We start from the raw sequence: 13,492 nt of genomic DNA on the forward strand, positions 1-13,492 counted from the left end.
TTCCTTAAATCAGTACACAAACTAACCTCCTTTACGAAGATCCATCACTCGCAATAAAAGCGGAGATTGATAAAAACAAAAAAAAACAAAAAAAAAAACAAAAAACAAAAATTAGCTTCCATGTCATGAGAAGTTTTCGCTAGCCTATCAACTAAAGCGGTATGACATATTCTAAATAAACTTAATTAAAGCCAAAACAAGCATATAAAAAGTTGTAAATACCTTTTGCACATGCTAGATCATCTCTGAAAACTGACAGCATAAAACACAGATAGAAGAAATTTGTAAGGGAATCTTTTGCCTGACTTGTAGGCCTAGTGATGACAATTGGAAGTAACGTCTATCACCTGTCAAAACTAACTAGAGGCACACTTGGAATACTTAACTAAATAAGATGACTGGATACCCAGAACATCTAGATATAATTTCAATTATCCAAAATACTCGTATCATATAATAAATAAATAAAATATCTAACATTCCCCTGGCATTTTGATATGGCCATTTAACTAGGTCATATTCGACTGTTGTCAAGCCTAATTGAAACCAGCTCAACCCAAAAGTATTTTACCATTTATATGAATCCAAACTTGAGTCCTAATGTTTAAGCGGCCAAAGCCACCTCCACTAGGAACACTTTGACAGTACTAATATCATATAGTTAGCAGAAAATTTAATGAAAATATATAAATAAATGTGAATTAATGAAACACCAAAATTATCAAAACCCTAATGCAAGAGTAAATTTACCAAAACTTTGTTGTAAATTATTAATATTCGGGTTTCATGGAAAATTCCTATCCGTTCACATTCAAAAGAATCCTCTGAGATAAACATCTCTAGCGGGTACATTTTATTGCTGATAGATCTGCTGAGTCAGCTTTCCATTAGTGAGAGTCAACGGTGTTAACATTAAAGGACTAAAAATATATTTTATAAACTTAAAGGGCTAAATTGAGACTTTATGTAAGCTTAAAAGATTAATGTATACTTTAGCCTTATGTATATTTTTTAATTAAAAACCATATTAGAATAAATCGTGTTTACTACGTTACCCTCATTATATTAAATGTCTAGTTTATCTTTTACTATTAATATTTATTAATGATCTGTTTAATATTTTTACTAAATTTACTAAATTAAGAGATAACTTCTTAATTCTATTGAAAATACATACATACAATACAAAACATTTTCAGCTAATATATATTTAAAACATTACATTACAAGTAAATTTTAACAAAAAAATTAAAAATTTAAATTTACTGTGAAATAAAAATTTATTTACAAATTAGTTAAATTTATAATATGATAATACGTATTAACATTATTTTGTAAATTCAAATAATGATATATCATGTATATGATTAAATGATCATTATTAAGTAATATTTGCATTAAGGAAGGGTATTTTGGTCAAAATAAAAGGTCAACCATATGATTAATGGTCAACTGATAGTTAAGTGGACGGAAGTTGAATCTCAAAACTAAAAAAAATGTTTGTACAGTGTATATTTTAATTTTAAGAGAAGTCTATATAGGTATCCAAAATTTGATCAAACTATAAAAACTAACAATGAGTCCTTTTGTTCATATTATGCCCGGCCCTAAATCTAAGATTTAGTTTTTAATTTAATTTGCACTACAAACTAATTATTTTGATTTATAGCATTGAACGGTTGGATTGGAAGGGCCATGTGATGACAACACAATGGTGGTCCGCGCATGTGCCATTCCTTACACGGCTTATATTCCCTTTCATAGCATTGAATAGTTATATATGGACATCTTTAGGAAAGTTTCATGTTTGACTCTTTCTATGTAATTACAAAAATCATATTTGAAGAGTAATCAATTCACTGATGTAGACATATATTTATAATTAAATAAGATTTTTATATCTTATTCATTCATATTGCGGAATATGATCACCACAAGAAAATAAAAATGAGTTGATAATCAATATATATGATTAATAAAAAATTTATAGCACGTCTTAGGAAACAATGTGTCTCATTCATTACTGTTCCCCACAGTATTAGATTTTTGTATTTACATATTATTACTTCATTATTAATTATCAGGCTGAATTTTTCATCAATATAAAATTGGACTATTTAATCACTTTCGCTAGCCTATCAGCTAAAGCGGTCTGACACACTCTAAATACACCTAAAACCAAAACAAGCATATAAAAAGTATTTTTAAAAAATCTCACAATTAAAAGTAGTTGTAAAAAAGCTCAAAAAAATTCCTTTTGCATAGTAGATCATCTCTGAAAACGGGAAGCATATAACACAAATAGAAGAAATTGGTTAGGGAATCTTTTCCCCGACTTGTAGGCCTAGTGATGACAATTCGAAGTCACGTCTATCACCTGTCAAAACTAACGAGAGGGCACACTTGGAATTCTTTAGCTAAATAAGATGAGTGGATACCCAGAATATCCATATATAATTTCAAATATTCAAAATATCATATCATAAATAAATAAAATATCTAACATTCCCCTGGCATTTTGATATGGCCATTTAATTAGGCCATATTCGAGTGCTGTCAAGCCTAATTGAAACTAGCTCTCGCCAAAAGTGTTTTTTCCATTCATACAAATTCAAACTTGAGACCCAATGTTTAAGCAGCTAAAACCAATTTTACGGGAGGCACATTCCATACTCATCACAATGATGAGAACCTCGCAACGAGCTCCAGCGACATGAGGGGCACGGACGCCGTGAAGTATTTCTACGATAGCAACTCGTGCGCTGGTGGGAAGTGCCGGCACTATACTCAGGTGGCATGGAAGAATTCGATTCGCGTTGGTTGTGCTAAAGTGAGGTGTAACAATGGAGGCGCTTTCATTGGCTGCAACTATGATCCTCCTGGCAACTAGGGGGGACAAAGACCTTATTGATCGATCCATGAAAGGAAATAATTTGCATTGAAGAAAAAAAAATGAAACAACAGAAGACCTTACTAGCTATGAGCTAGGTTATGTAGTATTGTATCTGTGGTTTGAATATGTATTTGAGTATTTGAGCTTATTATCTGTCAGCTAATTAATGGCCTAAGGATGCCTGTGTGTAATGAATAATGTGATCGAGGTAATATGTTTGATTTTAATGGGATTTACAAGTCTATGATTTTAATAAACTCATTTGGTTCCATTTTATAAGACAAATTTTCTTCACACTCACTGGAAAAATATGACGGTAAAATTCAATTCAAGTCAGCTAGTCAAGCTAAAGAACTAGTCAATCAATTCTGGATTAGTCCGGTCAAGAGTTTTGGACAAGATGATTGGGTTAAATATTTTTTTCTCCCCTGAAACGATATCATTTTGAATTGAAAAAGACACAAAAAATAGTAACCGGAAAATAAAACGCCTTCTCATTTGAGTACGGGTTTTGGACGGGGTGATTGAGTTTAATTTTATAATTTTCTCCCTTTACTGTGCTTAAATCAACATCCTTTTGAGTTTTTTTCCCCTCAAAAAGGTTAAAATAATAATTCGTCATATATGTGTTTTAGTGACTTTATTTTGTTGTTTGGATTATATATAGCTTATACATGAGTATTCCATTATTTGGGGATTAACGTATTTTTATTTAAATCATACTCTTTTAAGCAATATATAAATATTTTTATAATTTTAATTAAATTTTATTATTTTAATTTATTTAAATAATACTGTTTAAAATAATATAAAAATATTTGCGTATATTTTAATTAAATTATATTATTTTAATCATGATTTGATTGATGCTATTTCAACCATGATAGAACCATTAAATCTTGAACTATTGTCTTTACCAAGTTCAATGACTAACTCGGTTTTAAGTACCTTACAGAGATAAACACTTCCCCTCTGAACCCACTTACCCTTTATACCGTGTATCCCTGTTTCCTTGAATTGGATACTACTATAAAAATTTAAATAGTTGACGGTTATTTTTCATGATAATTGATAGTTATGAACTGTCAAATATGCAAGCGTTACATATGGTCACAAAAAATATTTGATGGTTAATAACTATCAAATATTAGAGAGAATACATAATGATTGTAACATTAAAACCATAAAGTATTCTGTTCAATTAAACATTTCTGGCGATTATCAGAACGAACAAATCATAGCACGACAATATTAGAACCAGTAACAAGACTCATGAAAAAAAAAAATCCATTCCAATTGGAAATAACAACATTTAATCACGTCCCATTCTAATTGAAAAAAATTGGGCAGCATAACGGTTTAAAAATAAGCATTTCTCAAACATTGTGCCATCTCTTTCCGCTATTTTAACTTTGAAAAATAAATCTCTAAACACCAAACTAGCAAGGCAATTTCAATTTGGAAAACCTAGTAGCTAAAAATATTATTCATGCAAGTTTAATTCAAACTAAATAAAATCTCAAGTAATATTTAATCATTCAAACCACTAGGAATGTCTAAAACAATGCCATTTAATCATCCCACGAAATCAAAACATTTTTAGAACATGTAAATACAAAACCCACGAATTAGAAATTAAAACATTTTCATTAATAATCAGTGTTAGGATTAAGGTTTTGATGATAAAAAGTAAGTAATTTGTGTTTCAATATGTTGATTGATCATCCCATCGATCAAGGACTTATCGATAAGCTAATAGATAATATCTCTGTACAATCAAGTAACTTAGCAGAAACTTTGATTGATAACTTGTTAGATAATGTGTTGATCGATCAATTAATCGATTATTGTTAACTTAGCTAGGTATAAGAATTTGGAGTACATTATCGATCACTTGATCGATAATTAAGATGATCGAACATCAGTCAGATAAAGGGACACAAATCTGATAGGCATTTATTGATAACATGATCGATAAACAGATTATCGATGAGAAGACAGATAAATGTTAATGCGTTCTACTCACTCTATGTTTTGCTTTAGTCACCATTTATTATCGATCAGTCATTTATCGATAATATGATCGAACATTGCTTCATAACTCTGGGTATAGGTAATTATTTCAGTAGCTTATCGATCACCTGATCGATCAGTAAATTATCAATCACATGATCGATAATCAGCACATTGTTTTTAAATCATGATTCTTCGATCACGAGATCGATAATCACATTATCGATAATATGATCGATCATCGCACTTTATGTTTGCCTTGTTTTCACATAATGTGATCGATAAATCAATATAAGAATAAACCTCTTTATCGATCACTTGATCGATCATTCATTAATCAATCACCTATTCGATCAACCTACATAGCCTGTGTTTTCACTGAATATACTTTTGCTTATTGTTTATCTATAAGGTTATCCATCATCTATTTATCGATAATGTGTTTGAAAATTAGTGCTTCAAAATCTATTTCTAAAACCTGTTTGATCACTTGTTCGATTATAAGGCGATTTCAGTTTAAACTTTAACTAGTCTCGATGTTTCTCAAAATTTATCATCTATTTCATTTGAGCTTTCCTCAGCCTTCATAATTGTCTTAATTATCTATTTAAAGAGATTCAAAATCAAAAGTGACCTTGGTCTTCTTTTTCTATGCATACCAGTATGATGTCACTATTTCCTTTTATCGATCACTTGATCGATAAATTAGTTATCTGTTTCAAAAGCTCTTACTCTGAATAATCGATAACCTGAGCGATCAAGCAGTAATTGATCATCACTTTGATCAAGCATGATCAGTTATTACTCAGCTCATTTAACAACTGATTGATTCTAACCGTAAACTATGAATGTTCATTTTATCATTTGTTCGGTTTTACTTTTGATCTTACTCTACAAAGAAAAACTTATTGAATCAATTTATTATTGCAAATTATGAAGAAAAACTCAATGGCTCTCCAACGGTTGTCCAAGTAGCCTGTAACCTACCTTGTCAGAAGCATTAATGGCGGAAACCATTGCAACTGGGAAAATACGCAACCGAACTCTCAACGGCTAGAAGCTCTTCTGTCTAACAGTTACTAAACTACCTCAACTATAAAACGCGCGAAGAAGCATTAAATGAATAGATTGAATACGCGAGCTACCCTCTGTTGATTATTTACTATTGCATTCAATACTCTGTTCTTCCATATATCGAGCTTCAGTGATTATCATTTTTCACTCTGTAAGAGAGTTTACATTTTCATCATTAGTCATGTCTTGTGTGATACTCAAGAGTGTGGACTCTTGAGTGAGTTTGTAATCTTACAGGAAGTAAGGGGGAGTGATTCAGAGTATCAATTACTGTACTGAGGCACCAAGAGCCTGTGTTCAAAATTATAGATGGGATTGGAAAATATCAAATCCCTCCACAATATTCCTCAATCTTAGATACATGGTTTCATGTTAAAATCTATGATATCAGCTGCAAATCATTATATAGTTAGTAATAAATTACCAAAAAAAGAGTGAAAAAAACTATGGAAGATGCACTTCTGAAATTTCACACCAATTTTTGTAAACATTTTTGCCACAAATGAAAAATGGATAAATTATTTTCCAACAATTAATAAAAATATTTTGCTAATATATATCAGTGCAAAAATTTCATAACCACACTGGTAGTGTAATTCTACGTTTTATGATCTCGATACTATTCTTATGTCTTACTAAATGGGAAAAGAAAAACTCACTAAAATAAATCTGAGCTTCTGAAGCAAGAAAAAATGAAGCAATTTTTAAATCATTTTGTCAACTTCAATATCCACACTTTCATTATTTTTTCTAGAAAGAATTATAATGAGGTCCCAAGCAAAAAAAATAATTGAAAAACAAGTTACAGAAATTGTCATTTTCATTATAGAGCTTGTCATTATAAACTGTTGATGTTGTTATTGAGACCTTTTGGTAATTATTTCTCTTATGTGAGACTTAACTGTAATTCTTTTTTTTATTTGGTGGAAAATCAATTGGAATACGGCAACCTCTCGGAAACGTAAACGAGTCACAGACTTCAGAGTTTTTCTCATTCACGCGCTATGATTGTTTTGAAACTTCCACACTACCTTGCTTGGCCAACCCCATCAAGCCATAATCAACCGTTATCATATTTAAAAATTACTTATCCAATCTTTAATATAAAACTTACTTAACTAATTTCAGTCGGATAAGGAAATTACATAGATTAATTAATTCTAATAAAATACTTCTATGTAAAATTGAATTATATGTCAAATTTTAAATTATATATATTAGTTTGAAAAATAATAATAAATATAAGAAATAAAATGAATTAAGATTCTATACTTATAATCAAAATTAACTTTCTAGTTAGCTAACTAGCTTCTATATTTAGGATTGGATCAATTACATCTTTTCTAACCATAAAGGGGAAAGGCGCGCGCGCACACATATATATTCTCAACCAAATACTAATATGATTCCACGGCCGAAAAAAGATTTGATTTCTCTAGGTCCTCCACCCATTATGATTTTGAAATTTGAAATTTCCACTCCCTCTTATTCAACTCTAATTAGTCATTTTTAATAATTTAACCACTTTTTTCATCATTTGGACTTACAGGGCCCAGAATAATTTTCCACGCCAAAAATCCATATAAATTCGCCCCCAAGGCCTCCCATTTCCTCATCCCTGATTTGATAGCCAAACAATGGAGTTATCATCCAAGCTTTCAGTTTCTTTCTTCTTCTTCTTTTTTCTTTTTGCCCTCACAACATATGCCCAAAATTCACCACAAGACTATGTGAATGCCCACAACGCAGCAAGATCACAAGTGGGTGTTCCTAACATAGCTTGGGATGAAACTGTTGCCGCTTTTGCACGGAACTATGCCAACCAACGCAAGGCTGACTGCCGACTGGTCCACTCCGGTGGAGGTGGCAAGTACGGAGAGAACCTTGCATCGAGCTCCGCCGACTTGACCGGCACGGATGCCATGAAGTTGTGGGTGGCCGAGAAGAAGTACTATGACTACAATAGCAACTCGTGCGTTGGTGGGGTGTGCGGGCACTATACTCAAGTGGTTTGGAAGACTTCGGTTCGTCTTGGTTGTGCTAAAGTGAGGTGTGACAACGGAGGAACTTTCATTGGCTGCAACTATGCTCCTCCTGGCAACTACGTGGGACAAAGACCTTATTGATCGATCCATGAAAGGAAATAATTTGCATTGAAAAGAAATAAATGGAACAACAGATGATATTGCTTGTATTTCGTATTAAGATCATATGTTAGTGTCATGTTATGATGAAATAACAATAAATTTTAAAGTACCTTTCTGAATAATAATAAGTACTAAGATCGTATGTCAAAGTATCTCGTATGTGATGTTTAATAGTAAGTTTGAAGTATTTCATGTTTAAAGTTTTCTCCCCTTTCTTGAACAATGATTTTATTGGATAGATATATACATATATACATATACACATATATATCTGTATGTATGTACGTACGGCTTTTTTTTTTTTGGCATAAACTTATGAGCTATCTATATCTATTTTTCGTTTGCTCGTGAGGAATTGGATATATGTGATCTACGGGCGTGTGGAACTGGGACGAAATGGAACACGAGTTGCGATCTATTCTCATAAAACTTCCTTAGAATTTGGATTCTTTCACTCTTTTAATGGAAAAAAGTATTATTTTCAAAGAAATTTCCCCGTCTGCTTGATTTTACTCATTACCAAGTTTGTATTAAAATTTGGAAAAAATTATTTTGGGTGTACTTATACTTTCTTTTAATTTTTAATTTGGTACATAATTATTTTTTCTATTAATTAAATCTTTAACTTCATTCCGTTAGTATCATTAACTCTTGAGAGAATCCCAATTAAATTCAGTTGAAATATCAAAATTCAAATTAAGACTTGCACTTTTAGTGCATCTCAAAAAATCTTATTAAGGATTCTTGAACGTTGTTAAAAAACTAAAATAACATTTTATAATTACAAAAATGATATTATTTAAAAAAGTTAAGCCATTAAAACTTGACATTATATAATATTTACTTATAAAAAATGCTTTAAATTAGAAAATTAGGAAATACTAAGAGCGTAAAATTGACAATGCATAATATCATATTCTCTACTAATTCTAATATATTAACAAGAAATTTATAGGAGCACAGACCTTTTAATTACTTAATTCCAACGCCACTAAATTAATAATGTTTTGAAGGAGAATTTTTTTCCTTATAATTATTTTTTTTAGCATCTTCTCTTATAATTATTTAACGTATAGGCATTAAGCACACAGCTGGTAAAGAAAGTGACGTTTTTTTATAGGGGAAAAACTAAAGAAAAAAAGTAGCGCCTAATAGGTGAATTTGGCGAATATGCAACAGTAGCGCATACTGTTAAACACATCGTAGATAGTTAAAGTAGGCATGAGGGTTAAGAAAAACTTGCCATAATCTACCCCTCAATTTATCTTATCGGAAGTCCACTAAAAAAATTAATAAGCTAGATTCGCAATCATTACATTCATTTACCATTTTTTACCGCCTCTGGCTTTTATTATAAGACAATTCTAACTATCTCATTAATATTAATGAGAGGTGAGTAAATCATTAAACTAGGTTTGAAAATAAAATAAAATTCTAAATTTATTCATATTTTCACAATAAATTACATCTAAAAAGCCATATAGAAAGTGTAACTAATTAATAAGATTTTAAATAAGAGTAATCTTGAAAAAATATAATTAATATCCCATTTAGTAACTTATAATAAAGATTAAGAAATATTTACAGTTTTTAAATTAAAAGATATATCCTATATCACAAGGTGCAGGGGGAGTGTAACTAGTTTCGATGCTCATTGTAGGGATGGGCACCATAATGCTCATCGCTACGGTGAAATCTAACTATTCAAAATTAATTTTAATTGTCTACATTTAAAATTTTTAACTAGTGAATTTTAAATAAAAATTTATTTTTTTGAAAACCTTACAATTAAGATATTATATTTATTTTGGATTTAAAAAGAAAATATTTTTTAAAAAAATATTAAATATTAAATCTTGGCTGTTCATATTAAATTTGAATAATTGAAATTTGATAAATATCATAGTACTCATCCTTGGGATGAGTACCAAAACTGGTCCCGTCTCGCCATCAACAACTTGCCTTAATATTTTATTGATGGAGGCTGAATGAGACTGAAATAATTGAAAATGGGCCAAATTTTGGAGATGCGACAATTCAATATTATTGTCTTGAATTTGTTATTGCCTAATTGTTTGAAAAACTTAACTGCGATTGATTAATTATTTTACACGCTAATTTGCTTACAAGTCAAATTGGAATTATGTGGTCAAGAATCAACAGGAAAAACTAATGTACAAATTCCATGGATTTTAAATATACAATATATAGAAATATTTTTACGGGAAAATTACAATTTAATGAGTAACACTTTTTATTCAAAGATTTTGTTCGTGAATCAAATATCAAAATGCAAATTGAAATTAAATTATAGAAGTCTAGAAGTTTTTTCATCAACTGCAATCGAAAAAACTCAGATTTCAACAAACCATCCTAATAATATGATTTGTATAAATCCAACTAATTTATTCTCTGATTTTACTATGCAAAGGTTGATTGAAATTGCGAAGTTTTATCTAAGTTTTCTTCGATTAACAATGATACTTGAAAGTCAGTTTGAGACTTCCATTATTGATATGCATAATATTCCTCTGGTCATAAATGTAAACCCAATTTTACAGTATAATTCATACTATAAAATTAGTCTAATGCTTGATTTAAAAGACCTATTTACCTGCTAGTTTATTCCCTCCCGAGCGGAAATTAGCGATGATTTTACATAGGAAAGTTTGCAATAAGAGACCTTGGATATATAAAATTGTAATTTAAGTTCTTCAGTTCACAAAATTAATGCCAGGACCAGGTCTTAAATATTTACTATGAAATGTTGAAAAGAAATGAAAATGCCCTCTCTTTCTCTTTCTTCTCTCTCATCCTCTCCTTTTCTTTCCTTCTTCTCTCTCTCTCTCTCCTTGTCCTCCTCTCTCTCATGCTCACATCCACCACCCCAAAAGAAGACTGGATTGATGCATGCAATTGCGTTAAACAAGCTCTATACCTGGTCTATGATCCTGATCACATTCCTATGTTTTCTCAACAACGTGACTTCTCTTTCTCCCTTCATGCTATTGGTAAGAATACTAATTGCTCCTAGTAAGCCTCTCTTTCTCTAACTGTGTTTAATACTCCCTCTTGCTGTCGCATTTAGGACTGAACGATTTTTCAAATGAAGCAGATGACTAAGAAAATACTAAGAGATTGGAGCAATACAAGAAATATTAAAAGGTGAAGTATTATATAAGAAGCTCCAAACCCAACTTTCGCCGCGTGTTTGCTGTTATGTTCCTACAACTTAAACATGAGTGTGTTTTTTAATTTACCATACGCAGCAACATAGAAAATAATAAACACTTTTCTCTTGGTTATGCAGGGCTGCGGAGGGTGGCTTTTAAACCCAGAGTCGATGACATGGAGTCACAAGCTTGTAACAACCGAAAAAAAAATAGTTGTATAAATAATTACTCTAAATAAAATAAAGAAAAAAATGGCAAATAAAGACCCCCAATATGTGAAATTACGATTTGGGACCTTTAATTTGGAAAATAGCAAATAAAGACCCAGTCTCATATTCCAAATATGAAATCTTTGTGAAATGTCTGAAATGCCCCTCGGCCAAGTGATATGTTGACTATGAGAAATGAAATGTTCACTTTAGCAAATGACAATTTCAGTAGACCAAATCACAATTTGACTGAGGGTATGCTAAATGACAAGTTGACTATGGGAAATGACATGTTCATTTTAATGAATGCCAACTTCAATAGACCAAATCACAACTTGGCTGAGGGGCATTTCAAACATTTCACTAAGATTTCATATTTGCAATATAGGATTAGGTCTTTATTTGCCATTTTCAAATTAAGGATCCCAAATTGTAATTTTACATATTGAGAGATCTTTATTTGCCATTTTTCCTAAAATAAATAGTCCATATAATATAGTTGTAATTTTTTATTTCACACTTATAATTTCTTATTCCAGACTTGTTATTTCCTATTACAAATATGTAATTATTTCAGATTCATAATTTCGTATTACAAATTTATTATTCTCTTTTTCAGACTTGTTATTTCCTATCACATATTTCTAATTTCCTATTTCAGATTTGTGATTTTATATTTCAGACTTGTTATTTCCCATTTTGGATTTTTTTAAGACATTTGCATCATGATTTTTGCAATTTGTTTTAAGGCATTTGCATACTATTTTGCAGAACAAGTAATGACTTGCATAACGAAAGTTACAAACTCGTTAAATTCTCATACTTAACTTGTTATTTTAAACAAATTTAACTTGTTATTTTCAATTAGAAACTTATTAAATTCACATACTAATCTTGTTATTTTGAAATCAACACTTGTTATTTCAAACAAACTTAGCTTGTTATTTTTAATTATAAACTTGTTAAATCTACATATTAAATTTGTTATTTTCAAGTCTAACGCTTGTTATTTTTCAACTAAGTTAACTTATTATTTCTAATTATAAACTTGTTAAATCCATATAAACTTTGTTATTTCCAAATAAGACTTGTTATTTTAACTAACTAGTTATTTTCAATTATAAACTTGTTAATCAACTACTTAAGTTATTTGAAATAATACGTCTTTAGTTGGAAATAATAACATCCTTATGGCTAATAATAAATAACACCATTATGCTTGAAGCATGAGTTAAGTAATCTCTAACACCATCTTCCCAAAGTTCATTGATGGCTCCGCAAGTGCACGGAATCGACGTAGTAATAAATCCTAGAGTATTCTACAGTCATACACATAGGGAAGTTGCATACTTGCTAATCTCGATAATTAATAATTAAAAAAAGTAATAAACCAAATTATTTGAAGAGAATGAATTAAAAATAGAAGAGAAAAGTAAAGGACAATTGATTATGAGGAGAAACCAATCACTTAAAAGGTTAGGTGTTAGGACTCAAGATTCACCCTGTAGGTAGTTAGTTTCTATCATTTGACTTAACTCCTTATTCAATTATATTTACAACTATTCCTAAGGTATCTTAATATTCTTTCGAATTATTAGTCTCTTTTTACTTAGTGCTGAATTCATTCCCACGATACCCAAACAACTAATTAAACCATGAAACTCTAGTTTAAGTCATCATAAATATCTAGAGCTATCCCTAGCCTAAATATTTATGTTTATTTCACTAGATCTAGGTTCTCTCTTTACCTCTCCGTTTATCAAGATTACCTATAAATTTGATTTAATAGTGATTAGTCATAAATCAACATGAAAAATAAGAGAAATAGATATAAATAGAAAAACTAAAATATATTCATAAATAGAAATCCATAGGAGTCAAAACAAAATAAAAGAAACTAGCTTTTCTAATGGGCTACATCGCTACCCCACCTAGGAATTTAGAAACACATAAAAAAAATTTCATAAATATCATTGTTTTAAA

At 30.2% G+C, this 13,492-nt stretch overlaps 1 protein-coding gene across 1 annotated transcript; it reads left to right on the forward strand.

Moving 5' to 3' along the window:
* The first annotated feature begins 7,617 nt into the window (after nucleotides 1–7,617).
* Nucleotides 7,618–8,279, forward strand: LOC114750017 (basic form of pathogenesis-related protein 1-like). The gene has a single exon (XM_028938562.1). It carries the CDS (start codon nucleotides 7,618–7,620, stop codon nucleotides 8,104–8,106), a length of 489 nt encoding a protein of 162 aa, XP_028794395.1. The 3' UTR covers nucleotides 8,107–8,279.
* The last annotated feature ends 5,213 nt before the right edge of the window (nucleotides 8,280–13,492 follow it).

Source organism: Neltuma alba, unplaced genomic scaffold, assembly GCF_004799145.2.
Source record: "Neltuma alba isolate B1F8T4 unplaced genomic scaffold, ASM479914v2 tig00006284_pilon, whole genome shotgun sequence".
In the NCBI taxonomy this organism is placed as follows: domain Eukaryota; kingdom Viridiplantae; phylum Streptophyta; class Magnoliopsida; order Fabales; family Fabaceae; genus Neltuma; species Neltuma alba.

Bases quoted from the DNA above. Each gene is read 5' to 3' on its own strand.
- LOC114750017 (XM_028938562.1), top strand. From the start codon at position 7,618: ATGGAGTTATCATCCAAGCTTTCAGTTTCTTTCTTCTTCTTCTTTTTT.